Source organism: Lygodium microphyllum, chromosome 24 (assembly GCF_053477565.2).
Source record: "Lygodium microphyllum isolate KBCC chromosome 24, Lygodium_microphyllum_v1.1.10, whole genome shotgun sequence".
In the NCBI taxonomy this organism is placed as follows: domain Eukaryota; kingdom Viridiplantae; phylum Streptophyta; class Polypodiopsida; order Schizaeales; family Lygodiaceae; genus Lygodium; species Lygodium microphyllum.
This window is the reverse complement of record NC_141158.1, coordinates 127827716-127849578: the sequence shown is the minus strand read 5'-3', so window position 1 is coordinate 127849578 and position 21863 is coordinate 127827716. Positions and strand designations below refer to the sequence as shown.

At 40.6% G+C, this 21863-nt stretch overlaps 1 protein-coding gene and 1 pseudogene across 1 annotated transcript in view; one reads left to right on the top strand and one right to left on the bottom strand.

Moving 5' to 3' along the window:
* Positions 1-8877: 8877 nt before the first annotated feature.
* The window catches only part of LOC148015631 (brefeldin A-inhibited guanine nucleotide-exchange protein 2-like), a 70295-nt gene continuing 57309 nt past the window's right edge, over positions 8878-21863 (top strand). Inside the window, exons 1-6 of the mRNA XM_087665379.1 lie at positions 8878-10274; positions 10460-10777; positions 10863-11211; positions 11340-11762; positions 11886-12178; positions 12282-12555. Of these exons, the coding sequence (XP_087521505.1) occupies positions 9052-10274; positions 10460-10777; positions 10863-11211; positions 11340-11762; positions 11886-12178; positions 12282-12555 (2880 nt within the window). The 5' untranslated portion in view covers positions 8878-9051. The remainder of the gene's footprint in view (positions 10275-10459; positions 10778-10862; positions 11212-11339; positions 11763-11885; positions 12179-12281; positions 12556-21863) is intronic.
* Positions 18472-21177, bottom strand: LOC148015632 (uncharacterized; annotated as a pseudogene).

Sequence of the window (21863 nt, the reverse complement as noted above, 5' to 3'; positions counted from 1 at the left end):
TCGTGGGTCTTGGCGGTTGAGCGAAAGCTCCCACATTTTGGTTCCATTGCCAAGACCCATGGACCGCTTATTGTTTCAAGCGTTCCAAGCCAAGCACTAATGGCTACCTCTCACATAGCCGACGCGCCATCCATATCTATGGGTGTAGTGAGCTTACCTCCATGCTGTTACGAGTTACATCCTCTCCCGCACACTCCAGTAGCTCCACGATCCAAGTGCAAGCTTCAAGCAAGCTCCATCCTCAAGCTCCACGCTCCAAGCTCCATCACCGCGAGCAAGAGAAGAGAAGAGAAGAAGAGAGGAGAAGATGGAGAGCTTCTCCACCCCACGGTCCCTCACCCTCACACACTCACTCCCTCACACTCTCACACTCCCTCTCTCAAGCACAAGCTCAAGCAAGCAAGAAGAAGAAGAAGAAGAAGAAGAAGAGGAGGAGCCACTTTTTGCCACACACAAGAATGAGCTTCTCATTCACTTTTCAACTTTATATACAAAACCCTAAATCCATTTTGGGCGGTCATCCCCTCTTCCCCTTTGTTACATGGCCGGCCGTAGCCTAGGCCCTTTTTCCCATTGTCCTTCTATCTTCCTAGCTTCCTTTCCACCGCCCGTCTACATTTATAAATTGCACGGGTGAGAGCCCGGCGCTCCTTAAGTTAAACCCTGATGCGCTTGCGCTCTTTTACAAAAGTTTTGACTTGCACTTTTCCTTGTGCACCTTTGTCTTCTGTTTTTCTTTGCCTTGGCCTTTGTCTTTGTCTTCTGTTTTAGCTTTCCAGATTTTCCACCGCCTGGCACTCTTTTACAAGATTTCAAGGTGCGCCTTTGTATTTTAAAATGCACCTTTTCCCTTTTGCATTTGCCTTGGACTTTTTAAGGTTGCTCTTGCGCTTTTGGCCTTTTCTCCTCTTCTTTCTTCAGTCGGGCTACCTTTTTTCCGCCTTTGCCCTGCGTCTTTTCTATTTCATTTTGTTTTCTTCGTGTTGGGGTTAACACCGCTTCTAACTAACCATGGAGCAATGCATGGATTTATTGGCCATACAATTAGAAGAAGAGCACCAACATCGAGCCCAACTAGAGCAAGAGCTATGATCTATCAAGTGTCCTTCATTCCAAATTTATTATGTCGATGATGCTATGGTTCGTACTATCAATGTCACCCTTGAAGCACAATCCGACCGCAAAGAGGTGAAGATAAGCAAACGACCTTTAAATTTAATACTTACGATGTTAATAAAGATGATTGTAAGGTTCTCTCTTGGCTAAGTCAATTTGACTCATACTTTAATAATGAAAGTTAAGCTAAAAATGATAAAATCAAGTGTGCTTCACATTATTTTATCGGTAAGGCTTCTTTGTAGTGGGATGTCACACGAAAAAGCACTGATCGTCCTCTTATGTGGGAAGCTTTATGTTAGAAGGTTCTTACTAATTTTCTTCCTACCCACCAATACAAGATTCACGTGCAACAATAATGGGATGTCTTTATGCAACGAGCAAGATCAAACCATTCCTTAGTACACCAAAAGATTCTAGAATACTTTGCTATAACTTCAAATCATCGAGCCTATAGCCAAATCGACTTTTAAAAGGAAGTATATGTCCAGCCTTCTTTTGTTTTTCCAATATGAAGTCAACATGTTTAAACCCACACATTAGACGAGGCTATCTCTTTGGTGCACGATGCCGAAAAGAAAAAAAAACTAAAGATCTACGACAACTTCTAGCTTCCACGAAAAATAATATGGGTAACAACAATTCTCGTCTTAATTATTTTCATGCTTCCAACTTTCAATTTGGAAAGAATCGTCCTAATTACTAACCTTGGATGAGAACTTTTATAATAATATAAGCCAACCTACTTCAAATTCTAATCCCAAGACAAGAAGATTCTTATTGGCTTCACATGAATCAAGATGTTTCTGTATTTGTTTTTGAATGTCTTGTTTGCGAACGAGTTAAAATACATCATGGTGAGTAATATGGTTTGTTAATACCTTTACCTATTTCCAACTCACCTGGGAAACAAATCTAAATGGACCTTATTACTAGTTTGCCACTGACCTCTTCGCAAAATAATATGTTTTGGACTATTATCGATAGATTTAGTAAGCAAGCATATTTTATTTCATACAAGAAAACTCTAACTTCTTCACAACCTGTTAATCTTTATCTTAAGTATATATTTGTACATCATGGTTTGCCACACATTATTGTATCTGATTGAGATCTCCGTTTTTGCAATAATTTTTAGATAACTTTATTCTCTAATTTTGGTACTAAAATTGATTTTAGTTCAGCCTTTCATCTTGAAACTAATGGCAAAACAGAAGCTACTATTAGCACCATTCTTGATTTGATTCGTGCATATACTATCTCTTCACCTGGCACATGGGATCAATATTTGTATCTTTTACAATTTGTCTACAATAATACACCTTGCTCTGCCACCAACAAAGCATCTTTTGAAATTGTCTATGGTCGCAAAATGCCAACACCAACATTTCATTTAAGTCAGAAAGTCCCTCCTATGATGCTGATGGTTGGATTCATACTCGTTTCACTATTTTTGAACGAGTTAAACAATTGATTGCTAAGGCCTTGCAATCCTATGTTCAACAAGCTAATAAGAAATGCCAAGCTATGTGTTTTAAAGAAGGTGATTATGTCTGGTTGTGAATTGAGAAATATAGATTACATAGTGTTAAGAAGAATCCTAATGCTAAGTTTGCACCTCAATTTTATGGTCTCTTCAAAATTCTTCATTGTATCAATGCTAATGCTTTTAGATTAGAATTGCCTGTACATTGTAAAACTCATAATACATTTCATATTAGTCTTCTCTATCCATTAAAGGATCATTACCTACCCAACCCGTATTTGATTCTCCACCCTTGCTAGAAGATAATCATGAACTTTGAATTCCTGAATCAATTATTGATGCTGATTATATGACCACTCGCAACACTGGCAATACTTATCCTCGCTATCATATAAACTTTCAAAATTGTCCTATTGAGGAAGCTCAATGGATGACGGCACATGCTTTGCATGGTTTCCAACATTTATTAACTCCACATCCAGCTAATAGCATTTGAGGACAATTTCTATCCCACCCCGAGGTATGTTGCCAGGTGACACCTACACAAGGGGATGAGCACCTTCAATGGTTCTCCTTTGTGTGCACGTTGATGAGATGAGTGCCTTGAATGGTTCTCTGTTTAGCATGGGGCACATTCCTAGGAGGGAATTATTTTTTGTCTTGGACAGAAGGTTGATGGGGATGCATATCCTTTCTGGGCATGAGACTTGCAGGTGCGAACACGGGTGAAGCTGTACGTGGGTGATGCCACAATATATCATATCTCAAGTGCTAGCATCTACGTGATTTGATTATTTAATGGAATTCCATTATTATGGCTAGCTACATTTATTCATTTAATTATTTTTATAACATGATTTTCTAAAGTTTTGACAGCTAATGTGTAGAGCAATATGAATTGGATACATGCGACAAGTGCAATTTTTTCCATGGACTTCTTCATTAAATTTTTTAAAGAGACACGCCGCTACTTATTCTAAGGCATGCATACATCCTCTTTGTAAATATTTGTTGATACTTCAAATTTTTAGAAGATATATTGAAGATATTTTAGAAATATTTAATGGCTCTCAACAATTGGAAGTTGTGCAAATGATTGTAACAATCTATTTATTTAGTTAACTCAAACTCTTTTACAAAAAGAGTGATTGTAAAGGGCCTATCTTTGGGCAAAGCAAGATTCATTTTAATATTATAAATACGGCATGGAGGAGATGCCCACTCCATGTATGGGGAAAAATTACACCCAATACTGTGTCGCTCGATTTTACTTTACTCTTCTTTAAGTCTATTTCAAGTTTTATGAGTTGTACTTTCAATTTTATAGACACACACACAGAGAGAGAGAGAGAGAGAGAGAGAGAGAGAGAGAGAGAGAGAGAGAGAGAGAGAGAGAGAGAGAGAGAGAGAGAGAGAGAGAGAGAGAGAGCTTCTTCTACAGGCTACGCACAAGTCTCACATCTGATCTACACCACATCTAGTCCCACCTAAAAATCGGTGGGTAGATTATGTCATACCCAGTGCATTGACCATAGTAGGATTTCAAAGGGACTCGTGAAAGACATTGTTTAAGAGTATCATCAATCAAAATCTAAATCATTTTTGGATTGATGATGTTGTGGGATCACTGACAAGGACTAGGACGATGCTATAAAAGACCCAGGTACACTAACAAGTGTATAGACCAAGTTCTGCATGATAATCTACATGATTGCACTCATTTGGCTTGTATGCACTACCTTGGGAGTTCCTGTTGCAAGGATCTTCATAGCAGGCTTGGTAGTAACTGCAAAAAACAACCCCCTTGAAGGAAGTACAAGCATCATGACCGCAACAACCATTACCACACAAGATAGAGAACAAGGCATAACATGGGCAGACACGATAGAATGAGGAAAAAGGAGAATGGAAGGAGGAGATTGGTATGGCAATAGAAGACATGGTATAAGAGGTAAGAAGGGAGAAAATAACAAAAGCACGTTGGTCAAAGCAAGGAAAATCTTATCTCACTTCAACTATAACATAGGCTCTAAGAAATTTGTAACAAGAGCAAGTGGCACGCTTGAAAGAACATAAAGATTTTCTCATATATACAAATTTATCTTCTCAAGAAGATTTATGTAAGAGGGAATAAAAGCTACACAAAAAGGATGAAGATCTACACAAAAGGGAGGAGGATCTTGTAAGGAAGGCTAATGCATAGTTAGTAAAGGGAGGTCAAACTACTAGCAAGGGAAGGAGAAAGTTTGTGAAGGACAACTAGAGCTATAGCTAATGTTGACTACCCTTCAAATAATACAAACAAAATTGTTGGAACTAAAGAAAGGGCAATTTGTAGGGGAGGTGGCCTCTAAAAAGGATGGGTAGCAACCAAATGACTCTACAACTAGCTCTCACGAGCAAGGTGGTTAATTGGTATATGCAAGAGGGAATCGACCAATGCTAGAACAACTGTGCGACGAGCTACAGTGCCCTCTTATAAGAAAGTCAATACAAACAGCAAGTAGTTGTGCACAAGCATATCATCTTTGCCTAGTAAAGAATGTATCATAGGGTAATTTCTATTGTTGTAAAGTTCTAGATAGATCACGTTGAGGAGCTCAAGGCCTAGTTGTTGGGAGTGGCCACTACAACCTTGAAAAAGTTTAATTTTGGACCATAATTCAAATTGATGACCTATGAGCCTACAAAAGAGAGACTAGTGGCCCATCTTGGCCACATACGGTATGATGAGCATGAATTGAAGGACATGGTGTTTTGGGTACCTATCTCTTCATCATCAAGTGGACCCTACATATTGCTTGTACCTCACACGCATAACTAGTATAGTGAGAAAGAGCATGGCAGGTACAATTTTCCTAAGGTTCCTACTAACGTTTAGGCTAGTGAGTATGAGAATACATATTTTTTCTAGCCTGAATAGCACTATCCTCTTTCAGAAAATGAAAGGATTGCTTGTGATGCGTACATATATACATATGAAGCACAGTGAGCCGACCCTATGTATTGCCCATACCTCACACACATAAGTAGTATAGTGAGAAAGAGCATGGCAGGTACAATTTTCTTGAGGTTCCTACTAACGTTTAGGCTAGTGAGTATGAGAAGACGTATTTTTTCTAGCGAAGGGACATAATTCCCTTGTTATGTGAATTTACTAGGAGATTCAATAACTATCTACATGCATCATTCATTGCTATCTGTAATTAGCTTTGGCTATTGGTGACACGGTGTGTAGTAGCCACACACCCCCTATGAGGATGGATCCTACACCCTTGTGCATTGCTCTTGCCTTCTAATTGCATAATTATATTGGAAGATATGGTGGATAGTCAGTTTGCCAAATGCATTCATTCGTTCTATTTGGAGTCTCCACTCTACTTATGACTATCAGTTAAGACTTACTTGCTCGACAAGGGTTGCCTAATGAGAGCACTCCGACCACCTCTATCTCAAGGATGAAAGTTGATTGCACCTTCATCCAAAAAAAAAAACCCCATAAAAAGAGGGGAAAAAAAGGAAAAGTCCAATTTAGGTAGGCATATTGCACAATCATTGCACCGAGGGGTCCTTACACCGGATCACTTTGCAGTTTCAACCCCTTTGCCATGTCTCCATATCTCCATAGCACACACTCAGGCTCATCAAGGGTAGGGCATCTCGAGTCACTTGGAAAACTTGTCTCCTTGTGAGCATTGTAGTGCACTTTTCTTTGCATGAACTTGCTTCTCAAGTGATGAACAACATTTAGAGCTTAGTTGAAATTCAAACCAACTCCCAAATGCACCCCCGTGAGCACCAGACATAGCACTAGTAAGATAGACACACCCCTTAGAAGATGGAGCACTAGTACGTTGCAGATACCGTAAGAATCCATAAAGATCCCTTAACATTAGTGGCCATGCGACATCCACCATCCGTGATCCCACCCTAGGACCCTACTAGTCATCACCACAATGAGATCACTCTTGACTTCACTATGATCATCCAACACACAACCACAAATCCTCATCGACATCCATAATCTTGAACTTTGTCAATAAATGCACAACATTGATCATTAAAAGCCCCTCATGACAACCCACCCCAAGAAGTGCCCTAGGATTGGCACAAGTCTAGGAGGGGGGTAATGTTAAACCCATTAGAAACCTAAAGTAAATAGAGAAGCAAGGGAGTGCACAACAATGGGAATGATTAAAATTTTTATCCATATCAGCAAATGCATGTTGGATAATGTGATTAATAAAAGTCGAGAGTTGGGCTCAATCCCATGTATTTGCAATATTTTTGTGGAGTAGAGTCCCTGTAGCTCCTATACTATTGTATCGAAAGAAAATTCATCATGGAGCCATTCGAATGGGCTACACGCTGGAGGGACTGAAAAGGGTGGAAACCCTCAAAAGAATGTATAAAATAGAAAAAAGATATTGGAATAGGTCACTTGAGTGTGTGCAAACTTCTTGTGAGTTTTCCTTCTCAAAGTTTTTGCCTATTGCTTAGTGGGTCTCCGCTCTTTCCTTGTCTCTGCATTTTTCTCACGGCAACAACTCGAGGCTTATGGTAGCGCACTCATCTAGATTGAGAGCTTGCGAAACATGATGATTGCATAAGGATCGTGAGATACCCTTCGACTTGGAAGAGACTACAAAATGAGTGAGCTCAAGGTGTGTCTACTAAAATCTCAATACTATTCGTTGCTATTACTCTTTTTGAGGGTAGCCAGTGGCTATGAGAGAATTTGAACCATCTTGAAACAATAAAAGATCCACACTTGTCTCATTGTTGAGCATAGTCGTGACTCGACACTATGAAGCATCCAACAATAAATAATTTCTATTCATTAAAATGTGTTTCCTTCAAATATTTATTCTGTAAGGCCCAAGTAAGTCCGAGATCAATTTGACTAAATATAAAAGGAGAGTTGGCTCTTAATAGGAAAATATGCTCACTATTGGACTTGAATCGATAATTAACCAATAATCCTATGTTTAATAATTAGCTCATCATATCACAAAATGCACTAGTATCCTTTCATATATCTACTAGGCATAATGTTTTTAGTGTCACATGCAACATTGCGTAATGTCATGAATCATACAACAAATAGATAAAATCTACAAAAAACAAATAAAATAAAAGTCATCTTATTTTCATAGTAAATTCCATCAATTTGCATACTATAAATAGTGGTCACTTCCATTTGTTCAAGTCCAATGAAGGCATATATTTAAGGAGGTGTGTCTTCCAAGATTAGACAGCTAGATATCAAGCCATTGGAGGAATGATTGAAGGTACTAAATAACAGCTCCTCCAAGTAGTTGTAAGCATGTTAGTCCATAGGATCAATCTCAACACTTGAATTCACATGTGCTCATGATGACACAAGTGGAACACATTTGGGACAGAAACACAACTGTTGGATTAAGTGGCCATTTCTACATTGAACCAATGATCATGGTCTCGAATGCCTTTATGGTTGATTGAAAGTACCCAAAACATGTCACCATATCGTCTCTACACTGTGCTTGCTTAGATGTTTTTACTTTTTGGAGTTCTTTTTGTTGCATTGACCTATTCACTACTATTTGCCGCTAATGGTTGAGTACTCATATTGACGATTATTTGTAATAGGTGACGACCCCTACATGTGAACTACAACATCAATAGAGATATATCATATAGCCATCATTAAAAAAAAAGGAGTAAGAATAATGTTTTGATGCATAGTTCTCTCCTCTAGTTGAGCTACATGCATAATCTCAACTGATTGTATCCTTTCCTTTGATGGTTGCATACGTCAAGTCAACCAACTCATCTTTGGATGTATTTTCACATGCGCTTCCTAATGTTGGGTAGGCTAAGGCTGGTTACACACCAAATGATGCCCACTTTGTAAACTTTAACCAATCAAAACACTTATTATTTAAGGGTTGAGCATCTGCAATCCTTTACACACTAGAGAGGACATGACCTGTTGTTTACCTGCTAAATAGGCCCACTCTGTAAAGTGTTGGACAAAGGTGCACTTTTTACATTTGCAACCAATCAAAAAATTTATAAGTTTATTATTTATTATTTTTTTACAAATCGTGTTCATTAGGTGTATAAAGGTATGACACCTATATCCGCGCCCAGTTTCAAAGAGTGCATGCCCATACTCTGGGCGGCGGTTGTCCACTTGGTGTGTAACCATTTACACCAGCCTAAGTAGATTGGAGAAATACAAAACACGATCATGAAGCCGTGTCAACATGTTTCGTCGCAATAAGCTGTTGTTGCATAAGTTAGCGATTGAATAGGAAAATGTGACCAGTCACTTCCGGTGTCTCTTTCTTCTTTTTCCGATGGAGGCGTGTTTGAATGGGGGCATGCCTGCATCAACAAAAAAGAGTGCGATTAGAATCTGAGGGAGCTCTCCATCTGCTACTTCTCTGCGAGCTTCGTTGGCCATGGCAGCGGCTTCTCCTCTTGCTGCCGCTGCTCCATCATCGCCGACATCGAGCAGTCCCTCTCGCCTCGCTCGCGTCCTCAACCCTGCTCTCGAGAAGATCATCAAGAATGCCGCTTGGCGCAAGCACTCGAAGCTCGTCCAGTCATGCAAGGCCGTGATCGATAAGCTCCAAGCGCTAGCAGATGCCTCCTCTTCCCCTAATGCAGATGGCGCCGTGGATCAGAAGCCCGTCCCTAAGAACCTCGAGAGCCCGCTCTTTGACGGTTCCCGATGCTTCAGCGTGGAGGATGCCGTCTTCATCCTGCAGCCCTTGGTCATGGCATGCGAAACAGCATCTGTCAAGGTGGTCGAACACGCCCTGGATGCCATCCAAAAGTTGATCTCCCATGGCCATCTCCGGGGAGAGGTCGATTCTGCCAATGCTGTCGAAAATATGATCCTTGTGCAGCTTATGGAGGCCGTTTGCAAATGCCATGAGTTAGCAGACGATGCTATTGAGCTCCTTGTGCTGAAAACACTGCTTTCTGCTGTAACTTCCGTTCCGTTGAGAGTTCATGGGGACAGCCTCTTAAAAGCTGTTCGCACATGCTACGATATCTACCTTGGAAGCAAAGTTGTCGTTAATCAGACAACAGCCAAAGCATCTCTGATTCAAATGCTTGTTATTGTGTTCAGACGAATGGAAGCAGACTCTTCAACTGTGCCTGTTCAGCCAATTGTGGTAGCAGATCTAATGGAGCCTGCTGAGAGGTCGACTTCTGACTCCAACATAACACAATTCGTACAAAGCTTCATAACTAAGGTTGTACAGGATATTGAGGTAGTTTTGAATCCGTCACCTTCTATCAAATCAATTGGCCATGATGGAGCATTTGATACAGTGGCGGTAGAGGGTGCGGATCCAACAAATTATCTCGAATCTACAGACAAAGATATGCTTGATGCAAAATATTGGGAGATAAGCATGTACAAAAGTGCATTGGAAGAAAGAAAAGGGGAGCTTTCAGATGTTGACTTGGGGGATGGAGATCTAGAATTACAGATAACGAATAAGCTTTGCAGGGATGCATTTCTGGTCTTCAGAGCACTTTGCAAGCTTTCATGGAAGTCGTCACCTCAAGAAGGGGTCGATCCACTTTCCATGCGTGGGAAAATTATTGCTTTGGAACTTCTGAAGATTTTACTGGAAAATGCAGGAGAAATCTTCCGTAAAAGTGATAGGTGAACTACTAGCCTTCTTATTAGTGATGCACCATGCTCTTTATCATTCGTCCCAAACATGTGGTATTAGTCATACAGGAGTAAATACAGATAGTCTGGCTGTCATGCAAGAATGCTTTCTTCATGTTCTATTTATGCTTGCACGGTAAAGACATTTAGCTTTTGCAGTGCTACTTTCCATGCAGGTTTTTGGGAGCCATTAAGCAATACTTGTGCTTGTCGCTCATGAAGAATAGTGCTTCTGCAACAATGAATATATTTCAGTTGTCCTGCTCAATTTTCATGAGTCTGGTGTCCAGATTTCGGTCAGGGTTAAAAGCAGAAATCGGAGTGTTTTTTCCAATGATCGTTCTTCGAGTACTGGAAAATGTATCACAGCCAAATTTTCAGCAAAAAATGGTAGTGCTAAGGTTTCTGGAAAAGCTGTGCGTCGATTCGCAAATTCTTGTTGACATATTTGTGAATTATGACTGTGATGTTGACTCGTCCAACATTTTTGAGAGGTATGATTTGAACAGACTTGAGAAGTCATTTTGGTTTGATTGTGGCTGATGTGTGTCCTAACTGCTGCTGCCTTTTTATTAGCAGGATGGTCAATGGTCTTTTGAAAACTGCTCAGGGTGTTACCCCTGGTGCAGCCACAAGTTTGGCTCCATTGCAAGATGCAACCCTGAAACTTTCTGCAATGAAATGCCTTGTTGCCGTGTTAAGATCCATGGGAGACTGGATGAATAAGCAGCTACGCATTACTGATGCACATTACCATAAAACAACCGAGACAGAAGAAAGCAATGAAAATGGAAACACTGGTTTAAACACAATCCAGGATGGTACAGAAGAAACTGCTGAGGGAATAGAAGCTCGGGCAGAAGTGACAAATGAAACATCAGAAGCTGCAACTTTTGAGCTGCGTCGTGCCTATAAGTTGGAATTACAGGTAGATAAGTCCAAACTCTCATTGTTGTGTAACATGCCTGTTGCTACTAATTTAATTCTAGGCACCTGACCTTAGCAATGATGAGTGAGTTTGTCAGCTGCTGATACTTGTTTATGACCTGAGTGCAGGAAGGAATATCCCTTTTTAACAAGAAACCTCGAAAAGGAATTGATTTTCTTGTCAAAGCCAATAAAGTGAGAGAATCACCTGAAGAAATAGCTACATTTCTGAAAAGTGCTTCAGGCTTGGACAAAACAATGATTGGAGATTATCTTGGAGAAAATGAGGAGCTTTCTTTGAAAGTAATGCATTCCTATGTAGATTCTTTCAATTTTCAAGGGATGGAGTTTGATGATGCAATCAGGACTCTTCTATCGGGTTTCAGGTTACCCGGTGAGGCCCAAAAAATAGATCGCATCATGGAAAAGTTTGCAGAGAGGTATTGCAAATGCAACCCAAAGGCTTTTTCCAGTGCAGATACCGCTTATGTGCTTGCCTACTCTGTAATTTTGTTAAATACGGATGCTCACAACCCGACAGTGAAAAACAAGGTTGGTATGGTGCTTGATGTTTGTGAATATTTGTGAACTTTCAAGAGTTGGATGGTGGATGAGGTTTGCACTTATAGCTGATTTTATCTTTCCTCATCTTTTCCTTATTGGAGTCTTGTGCAGATGTCCAAGGCGGATTTTCTGCGGAATAACAGAGGGATTGATAATGAAAAGGATTTGCCTGAAGATTTTATGGGAGCGTTGTATGATCGCATTGTAAAGAATGAAATAAAGATGAAAGCAGACCCAATGATTCCTCAAAACAGGCAACCCACAAATGCAAATCGATATTTGGGTCTTGATGCAATCCTGAACATTGTTATTCGAAAACGAAGTGAGGATAAAGTGTTAGAAACAAGTGATGATGTCATTCGTCACATGCAAGAGCAATTCAAGGCAAAAGCCGGCAAATCAGAGTAAGCACTAATGGTTCTTGTTAGTGCAATGCATTTTCTAGAACTTCTGTTTAGGAGTACTTGTAATTGTCTTAATAGAAATTAAACTGTTGCACATTTGCAGGAGTATTTATTATGCTGCCTCAGATGTTGAGATTCTACGACCAATGGTAGAGGTCTCTTGGGCACCTATGCTTGCTGCGTTTAGTGTTCCCTTGGACCAGAGTGAAGATGAAGTTATTACCTTTCAATGCCTTGAAGGCTTTCGCCATGCTGTGCACATTACAGCTGTCATGTGCATGCAAACCCAGCGTGATGCATTCTTGACTTCTTTGGCCAAGTTTACATCCCTTCACTCTGCCGCTGATATAAAACAAAAGAACATTGATGCTATTAAGGTGTGTAGCTTTTAGCTGCTAATGCTTGCAGACGGTTTTTAGCTTCACAGTTTTATGTTGTATTTAAGTACACTAGTCCTTGGTTGTTTAGATCCTCATTCAGCAGGTTAATTGTCAGTGTCAATTTCAGCGTCTTTTTTGTATGTAAGTTACTTCCAATTATTTTGATTCTCATCAGAGTTTCTGGCACATTTTGAAGATTCACACTTGACTGGAAAACCATTATACGTATACAACTATCTTGTTTTGAGGCACTTTTCAGCAAATTGGTGGCTACTAGCTAGGCTCTTTGTAACCCACCTACCTATGTCAGGCTCAGCACAGGTTTGTGTGCCGATTTCATGGTTGACAGCTACATACAGAGACTTACAAAAGTGTGGGAGGAAGGTACAGTCCTGAAGGACACACCCTTCTAGAGGGACAATGGGCTCAGCACAGGTTTGCGTGCCAATTTCTAGGTTGACTGCCATATACAGAGACTTACAAAAGGTGGGAGGAAGGTGCAGTCCTGAAGGACACGCCCTTCTAGAGGGACAATGGGCATCCCAGATAGGCCGTCTGAATGGCAGGCATGGTTGACAGACCCATGGTGCAGACAGTGCCAATGCCACATGGCAGAAGTCAATGGCACAGTCTGTGGCTGCAAGCTGTAGTGTGCAAGCCGTAGTCACAATGATTAGGGTGGCTGGGATGGCAGTGATGATGATGTGGCATTGCTGCTGGTGGGTAGCTGGGTGGGCAGTCCAACTGCCATGTGGCAATAGTACAGCAGCCTTGTTATTGGGGCACATAGCTGGTGCTATTCTACCTCATCTTCTCCAGATTCTCATAGCAACTTGCAGCAGTGGCAGTTTGCCTACACTTGGTTGGAGGTTGGTTCTGAGAAGGAGCCAAGTTACCCACAAGCTACCGGACATCCTAGAGAATTGAGTAGGACAATGCCATAGGATCCAATTGCTTCCCCTCGCTGGGTGTTCAGTGCCTTAAAATGGGTGCGAGCACCAATAACACAGGCATTCCATACCATCAGGTCTTGTATTTCATGCTATGCTAGCCCATAGGATGTTTGTGAGCTCTTATGCTTGTGGGGTTGTCCCCCATGATTCATGAATGAGGCTTGGGTCTTCTTTTATAAGTGATTGGCCACACTAGCTGCCATATACAGTATGCCCCTGCCTGCACACTGAACTCCCAATCTGATAGGCTAGCTCTCCCCCATATGGTTATACAATCACTTCAGTGTGCCTCAAGGTAGGGTCTGCTATGATGTGGACATATTGTACTTACCCCCTTTAGCATCATTGATGCTCTCATAAGTGGAGTTGGAGACTGAGGTTTTAGATTTCTAATACTTTCCAAGTTGCGAACCTCTTTGTCCGTCTTTCCATTTGATCAAATACTCGGCATAAGCACAATGTCTACAATGAGGAGTCCATTCACAATCTTAGGTGTTTGTGGAAGAAAATATATACGGATACCATCCCAAATATTTTCCTCAAGAGGAATAACTTCATAGTTTGGCAATTGCCTATGAAAAACTTGATTTACAAAAAAAATCTGATGGAAGAGCTAGTTGGTATCAATAGATCCTATTTTCTTTGTGATTCTAAAAGTACCACAATACTTGGAAGATAATGTATAATGCTTATCAGTATGGATTGTTTGTGAATCTTTAGATAAACACATTGTCCAATGCTCAAACTTCTTTGAGATCCCTTTTGGTTCTCATAACTGATGGCTTGGCCATGAGCTATTCTCGCACTATCTTTTGCTAGTTCAAGTATCTCTTGCATGTCATGGAAGAAATCTCAAGCTTGGTGATTTTGAGACTTTTCCAAGGCCACAAAAATCTGAGAGTTGGGCTCAATTCCATACATTAACATGAGTGGAGCTAAATCTAGCGGCCAAATGCATATTACTACAATATACTATTATAAGCAAACTCTAATTGCTGAAGATACCTTTCCCAATTAGGCTACCTAAATGAGACATATGTCTTGAGGATATGCTCCAAAGTCAGATCAGTACTCTCAGTCTGTCTATTTGACTTGGGATGATTATGTGAGGACATGCTCAATCTTGTAAAAATGAGAAAAAGCATCTTGCTACAAGTGTAACAATATCTTCTGGTGATCCAGTCTGTAGAAATGTAACAAAGTCTATTGTTTACTTGCTTGGTTTAAAGTTTGCTAACCTAGTAAGCCTATTCACAGCTACTCATATGACATCATTAGCACCATTAGTATGTAATAGATTGGTTAAAGTTTATTGGGACATTTTGCAATTTGGCAATAGATATCCACTATGTTATCTGATCCATGACTACCTCTATGATATCATTTGTCTCATTAATGCATTGGCTAAATGTTCATTATCCTTGAAGAATCTTTTATCTCACAGCCATGTTTTTGAATGGATAGAAGCATGCAAGTTGGCATTTGAAGATGTTAAAATGGAATTATCCAAAGTGTCGGTTCTAAAAGCTCCAAAAAGGGGTGAGGTTTTCTATATATTCATGTTTGTGACAAGGTGTAGTATTAGTTGTTGGACGTTAAAATTTGAAGCTTTGCTTAGCATTTGATTAGCTTGTTAATCAAATGTGTAAACGTGAGACGCACATGTAATGTACAAGTTAGTTATTTCATAATGTTGGGCCAAGGACCTCGAGATATTAGTTGGTGTCAAAGGCAAAAGTTGTAATAAGTTGTACTTGACAGGTACTAGGTGATATTTGGTGATAGATTTGGCCTAGATTAGTTTATTAGCCATTAATGTGAGTGGTAGTGATATTAGAAACTAGGCATCAATCAATCAATCAATCAATCAATTAATGTCAATTCAAGGGCTAATAAATGCTCATAAATACTTGGTATGAAGAAATGCTCTAAACACAAAACACAAAACCAATCGTATGACAAAGCACAGACTGATAAACATAGAACACAGTTAAGGTTACGGTTAGGGTAACTTAGAGATAGTGAACACAATGAATAATGAAGTGAATTAGATATGGCTCTTGAAGCTTGCAAAAATGAGATTAAGGGAGAGTGGTGGCCTGCATGTCTATTTATAGAAATTATAATATTGAGAAATGCAAAATAACTTACAATCTTGGAAAATGGACACCATGTTGGCCCCAAAACTGGTGTTCCTTTCGGTATTTATTTAACTTAGTTGAAGAAGAAGTTGATGTACAATGGGATTCTCCCAATCGCTTTTGGTATTTCAACTCCCCTTGTTGTCCAAAATGACCAGCAAGTCTTTAATCTGAATTGCCGTGCTTTGATGGAGATGGAAAATACCCCAAATTCGTTGATTTACTGGTCCCTCCACTTGAATTTGACTAAAAATAGCCTTAGCCTTGTTGAATCCAAGTCTTGAAACTTCCAATTTCTAGCACGCTTCTCGAGGTTGCTGCCAAATCCTAATTTCTGCTGCTGCAGTTTAGGGCTTACAGGAGAGAAATCTAAAATTACTCAGTCTCTGGTAATCTCAATGCTGTAATCTTCAGAGCAAGGCTGTGGAAGGGTTGGGAGATGAGAAAGAATATTGAGGAGAGAGAAAATTCAGACTTTCTTCGCGAAGGAATTGAAAAAAGTCTGTCATTTACTGCTGCTGCCCTGTCTCAACAGCTTGTAGATGCAAAGAACCAAATAAAATCAGTCATTTACTGTTGTTGCCCTGTGTCAATAGTTTGTAGATGCTGTCACCTGCTGTTGATTGGTCCTCTCTTGCCCCTGGCTGCCTCAGAAGATCCTCCAATGGCTGCAAATCAGACCAACAGCATCTCCTCCATCTCTCTTGCAAGTTGAATACACTAAAATGCCTCTCCCCAGCATCTAAAGATGTTTTTCAGACTTGCATGGGCATTTTTGACAAGTGGCAGCCTTCTAAATGGTTTTTTCAGCATTATCCATAATTAAATATTAATTTTCAGTATTTAAATACTGAAAATTAATCTAATAATTATTTCAATGCATTGAAAAATAGTCTGACTTGCCAATAATTAAATTGGCGAGGCAACTTCCATCCCAAAGTGTCTTTGCGCCATCTTTGACCATAAGATTGGGGTTAGGTACCATTAAATGCCACTTCTCTAATGTCACCAACTGACACTTATGGCCAAATCAATGGCCTAGGCCAACAATTGGCACTAGATACCACCAAGTACCTGTGCGGCATAACTTATAGTAACTTTTGCCTTTGACATCCTATGATTTGCTCGCGTGATTTCCTTGGCTCCCGGGCTCATAAATTTACCCTAACCCTAGTTGCACCTCACATGTGCAACATTTACTTGACCATGTGATTAAAAATTAATCCACATGTTAAGTGAAGCTTCAAAAATACATGTCCACATGATAGCCCTTCCCCTTAAAATTCTTGCAATCGTCCTCGATTGTATTGCCAGATGCATCAAAAGCAAAATAGTGGATTGGAATTCTACCGGGTATCATAGTCAACACCATTGTGCACTGTCGCTCAACCATTTCATATGCCCAACATATGCTGAAAACTACCAGCCAATCATAATATAACATAAGACTCATAAAGAATCTTAAAAACGTTGTCAGATTATCATGTGACATGTCTATTTCTCATGAGCTCAACTTATCTGGCAAAACCAAATCATAGCATAGCATCAATGGCATCATAACATATGCTGTCATTCATGAAACCAGATGTAAACCATTGAAAACCGAGCATAATCTGATCATAAATTGATCACTTGCTAATTTGAGAATTGATCACAAACTGTTGCGAATGTGACCTCAAATTGATCACAAACTTGTTGCAAAAAGTCACCAGCAATCAATGCAAAAACTAATTCCAAAAGTGACTATAAATGATTCTCAAGCTGATTAGGAATTGAACTGAACCAATCATAATTTTTATCTCAAAATTGAGGCAAAATTCATGCCAAATTGATCATAAGCTGATACGAAAGTATAGTTCTAGTGCTTGGGTGAAACTCATACTCATTTATATACATCTCAGAGTGACTAGTACACTAAATAGTGACCTCATGGTAAACATACTGTCAGTGCAGTACCTTGGATGCATGTTGAATACATCCGAGATCCAGTACATATGAGAGCTATCCATAAGTGGTGGAGTGGAAGTGCTACCTCCCCCTTCAGCATTAGGCAATACTCCCAACCCTTGCTCTGTTGAACCTAATGGAGCTTGAACTAAAGAACTAAAGTCGGCTCTAATTAAAAGGCATCTTGGTAAAGTTACAACAACTCAACAACTGAGGATGATTTGCCAAGTTATCCTCTTCCATCCATTTGGCATCCATTGGTGAGTAATTCTGAAATTTCACCAAGTATCTCTTAGAAACTTTACCTTTGGCCTTTCTTTCCTTATGTGCCAAAATCTACTCAGGTACTAAAATCTCATCCAGCTTCTCAACCTCAAGCTAAATTTCAACAGACATATCCTGTGACACATCACCATGAAAACGTCTCAATAAACTGACATGAAAGGCATTGTGTATTAGCTAATGTGGAGGTAATTTCAGCCGATATGCCACATCGCCGATCTTCTCCAACACCTGGAAAGGCCAATAGCATAGTACGAGGGAGTTTTGGAAACGGGAAAAACCGGAGTTTCGGAGTTTCGACCAAATTTTGGAAAGGGGGAAACGACGTTTCGGATTGTTCACTAAAAAAAATATAGTAATATCGGTATGTAAATATATTAATGCCTACAATATGTATTCAAATTTCATACAAAAATTTGAGTCTTCATATCATATGAAGATGCATAATAAGTGGGATCAAGATACAACGATAGTAACTATGTCATGTGAATAATCTATTATTTGTCAAAACTCCAAAGTCCGATGAGGCTATAAGTATCTACTATCAACATCAATGAACAACCGACAACTCTAGTCTGGACTCTGTACTGCTAAACTGACTTCTGTATATTACGAGTCATCCGGACTTTGAGGATCTGTGCACCATCTTCTTGTCCGACTCCGAGGCTTGATTGAGAAGTTGATGAAGCAGTCTCAGCCTCATCCCTAGACTCAGACTCTAACTCTGCCTGTGATGCAAGACTACGTGTGGCCCTCACTCTAACCCTCCTCTGTGCACGAGTCTCATGTACCGGTGCGGATAGCTCCTCATAGAGCATGGAGTAGATCTCCCGCTCCTCCTATGGTATCTGCGGAATGTTACGCACCTTCTCTATATCAATCTTGTCAACATTCACCTGTAAAGGTAAACAAGACAAAGATATATCATATGAGAGGAGATTCAATATGTTCAATGTTCAAACTTTATACATATCACAATTTACAATCCAACTTCCAAGCATTAGCAATGCCAAGTGTCAAGGACTCAAGGTTGAAAAAGTTAATTATACATAGTACTAATCATTACCAATTTACATGTGAAGGCTCAGGGGACAGAGCGGTCCTCTCAAGAAGCTAGAGATTGCAATAGTAAAACACTGAACGCTCCAACTGGGCAGTTGTGAGCTTGTTTCTCTTTTTGGTATGGAAGAGGACCCATGTGCTCCAGTTTCTCTCAGCAGGCCTTGAACTACAATCTTGTGAGAGGACCCGAATGACAATGCGTTTCTATTCAAATTTAAGAGAGTGAGGTTAAGTAATTGGCAATTGCTAATATGCATGCCGCAAAATCAACATATGAGTGGGCAATAGATTACAGAATTTGTTATCTAGGTTGCATAATGCATTAGATAATCAAGATTCAAAAGATAAAAGTCACCAGTCATATATCAAAGTAGGAGCACAATTGCTGTATTTCTCCCACCAAGAGATAGGCTGAAGCTGTGTCTCTCGAAACCTAGCTGTGGGTCGGCAAAAATGAAGAGAATAATTGCGGAATGCCAACAAAACATTCTCTACTTTTCTCATCATATCTAAATCATCCCCTATGAGGCGCCTCATGTACTCCATGAAGCCCTCCTCTAACTCCTCGCTATGCCGAAGGGGATGCAAGATATGTGCGACAACGTGGATTGGTTTATGGAACCAATCCCATCGTGCATTCCACACTGCACGAATCTCATCAACCCTATAGATAAAATATGTTAAAAGCTTAGAAGTTAGAATAATAATCAATCATTAAGGAGTTGTTAATACCAAATAATTACATGTGTAAAAGTTAAACAAAAACTTACTTGTCTTGGGGCAAAAAGTTGTTGCGAAGCAAGGTCTCGCTAATTTTATCCATATACTCATATAGAAACCCCAAAGTACTCCCCTCCATATCAGTGATGCGCAATACAGTGTAAATAGGAGTGTGACTTTTCACCAATGCCTTTGCCTCAACCCACCAACTCTCATTTAAAATATTGCGCCTAAAAGCAAGAGCCTTTGTAGACTCTCTCTCACTCCATGTGAGCCATTCTTGGCATGCAATGGCATGCAATGGTCCGTATCAAATTTGGACGGATTCTTATTAACCTCTCCGATACAATAAACACATAAGCAAATCAAGTGGTGGAGGGCTTCAATAGCTCAAGTGTGCTATTGGCTCGAAACATGCTTGTGACGGATGGCCTCTTCTTCACAAATCTTACCATGCTTGTTGCCGTCTTGAAAATGTCATCCACCCAAGATATTTGCCCAACATCTTCAATAAGCAAGTCAGGGCAATGGGATGCACATGGAGTCCATACTATGCTAGGAAACTCCTCGAGTATACGTCCCATAGACACACAATTGCTTCCATTATTTGTCACCACTTGTACCACATTTTGGACTCCTATGTCCATGATGACGTGTCGCATGTGCTCCCAAATGAAAGCTCCTGTGATGGTAAGATCTGAGGTAGAGGCATCGATGGCCTTAATGAACATGGTGCCTTTACATGAAGACACCAAAACATTGTAAACATTCCTTTGGTGCATATCTGACCATCCATCGCATAATATTGTGCATCCATATTTTACCCATGTCTCCTTCAAGGGCTCCAATTAAGCCTCTATGAATGCTTTCTCCTTTCGAAGCTCTTGTGTGCGTAATGCATCTGCAGATGGACCTTCCCACTTACACCCTATGCGGCTTACTGCCCTGATTGTCTTCTTCCATTGATGTGTAGTGGCCACATTGAAAGGGATAGCACATCGAATAAATAAGCGTGTGAGTTCCCTAGTTGCCTCTACAATTGCCTACCTCTGAAGTCCTGCATGGACACTTGTACCATTCAAGGAGTCCTTTTGCCCACTACTACTAGAAGATGGCAATGGAGTCCTTTTTGCACTTGGACCTGATACATATACGAATGCACTTCTTTTTGATGGGCCATTGGCACCTCCAATTTGGCTAGCGCCACTAGGCCCACTAGGCTCTCTTTGCCCCACTTGTGCTTCATTAGCCCCATGTGGTGTTGACTCATTCTCTTCTAGCTCAATACCCATACGCTTTCGGCGCCAAAGATGGAGACTTATTGTTACTTTTGCCGGCACATTTGCGCAAGGCTTGATGTCTTTGTTGGGAACGCAAGCCAAATGGTCTTTCATGTGCGTTACACTCCCCGATTTCTCCAATACACAATAGTTGCACCGCCACTTCTTTGATCCGCCGGAGTCCTCATATCCCTTGATTGGAGTGACGTGCCTCCAATATGGGTCCGGTGCCATGATATGATTAGCCTTTAGGAGTCAAGACCTAGGTAATGGATTAAAGAAGGAGGAGGAGGAGGAGGAGGAGGAGGAGGAGGAGGAGGAGGAGGAGGAGGAGGAGGAGGAGGAGGAGGAGGAGGAGGAGGAGGAGGAGGAGGAGGAGGAGGAGGAAGGGGAAGAGGAAGAGGAAATAAAGGTGGGAGCTGGCTGTTGCAGGTCCGAGGAAGAGGAGGGCCGAGGCGAGACTCGAGAGCTGCGCGAGTGACATGAAGTGGGGAAGGAGAATCATGAATGAGTTTCGGTGTTGGATAGCCACGCGAAATGGGGCCGGGCTGCAGGATCCCGAAACGACGTGCTCCCGTTTCCGTGCCGGTCCGTTTCAGACCTGCCAAAACGCCGTTTCGGGGTACATAAGCCCATAGTATCTCATACTCAACTTCGGATATAATCTTTCTCTTTCTTTCATCTTTTTTTTCAGCCTTGCCTTTTCAAAACATAGCAATACATAATCACCCTCTGCAAACTACAAAGCATATTTGTGGCGATTAGCTGTCCTCTTTTGCTTTTCTTGCAATCTCTGAAATGCATATTTTATCTTTGCATAGGCTACATCCAAGTTTTCCACATGACGATCAGCCTCAAAGATCTTATCCTTAGTTTGTAGAATAGGTGGTACCTTCTTGCCACCCTCAACCACCTCAAAT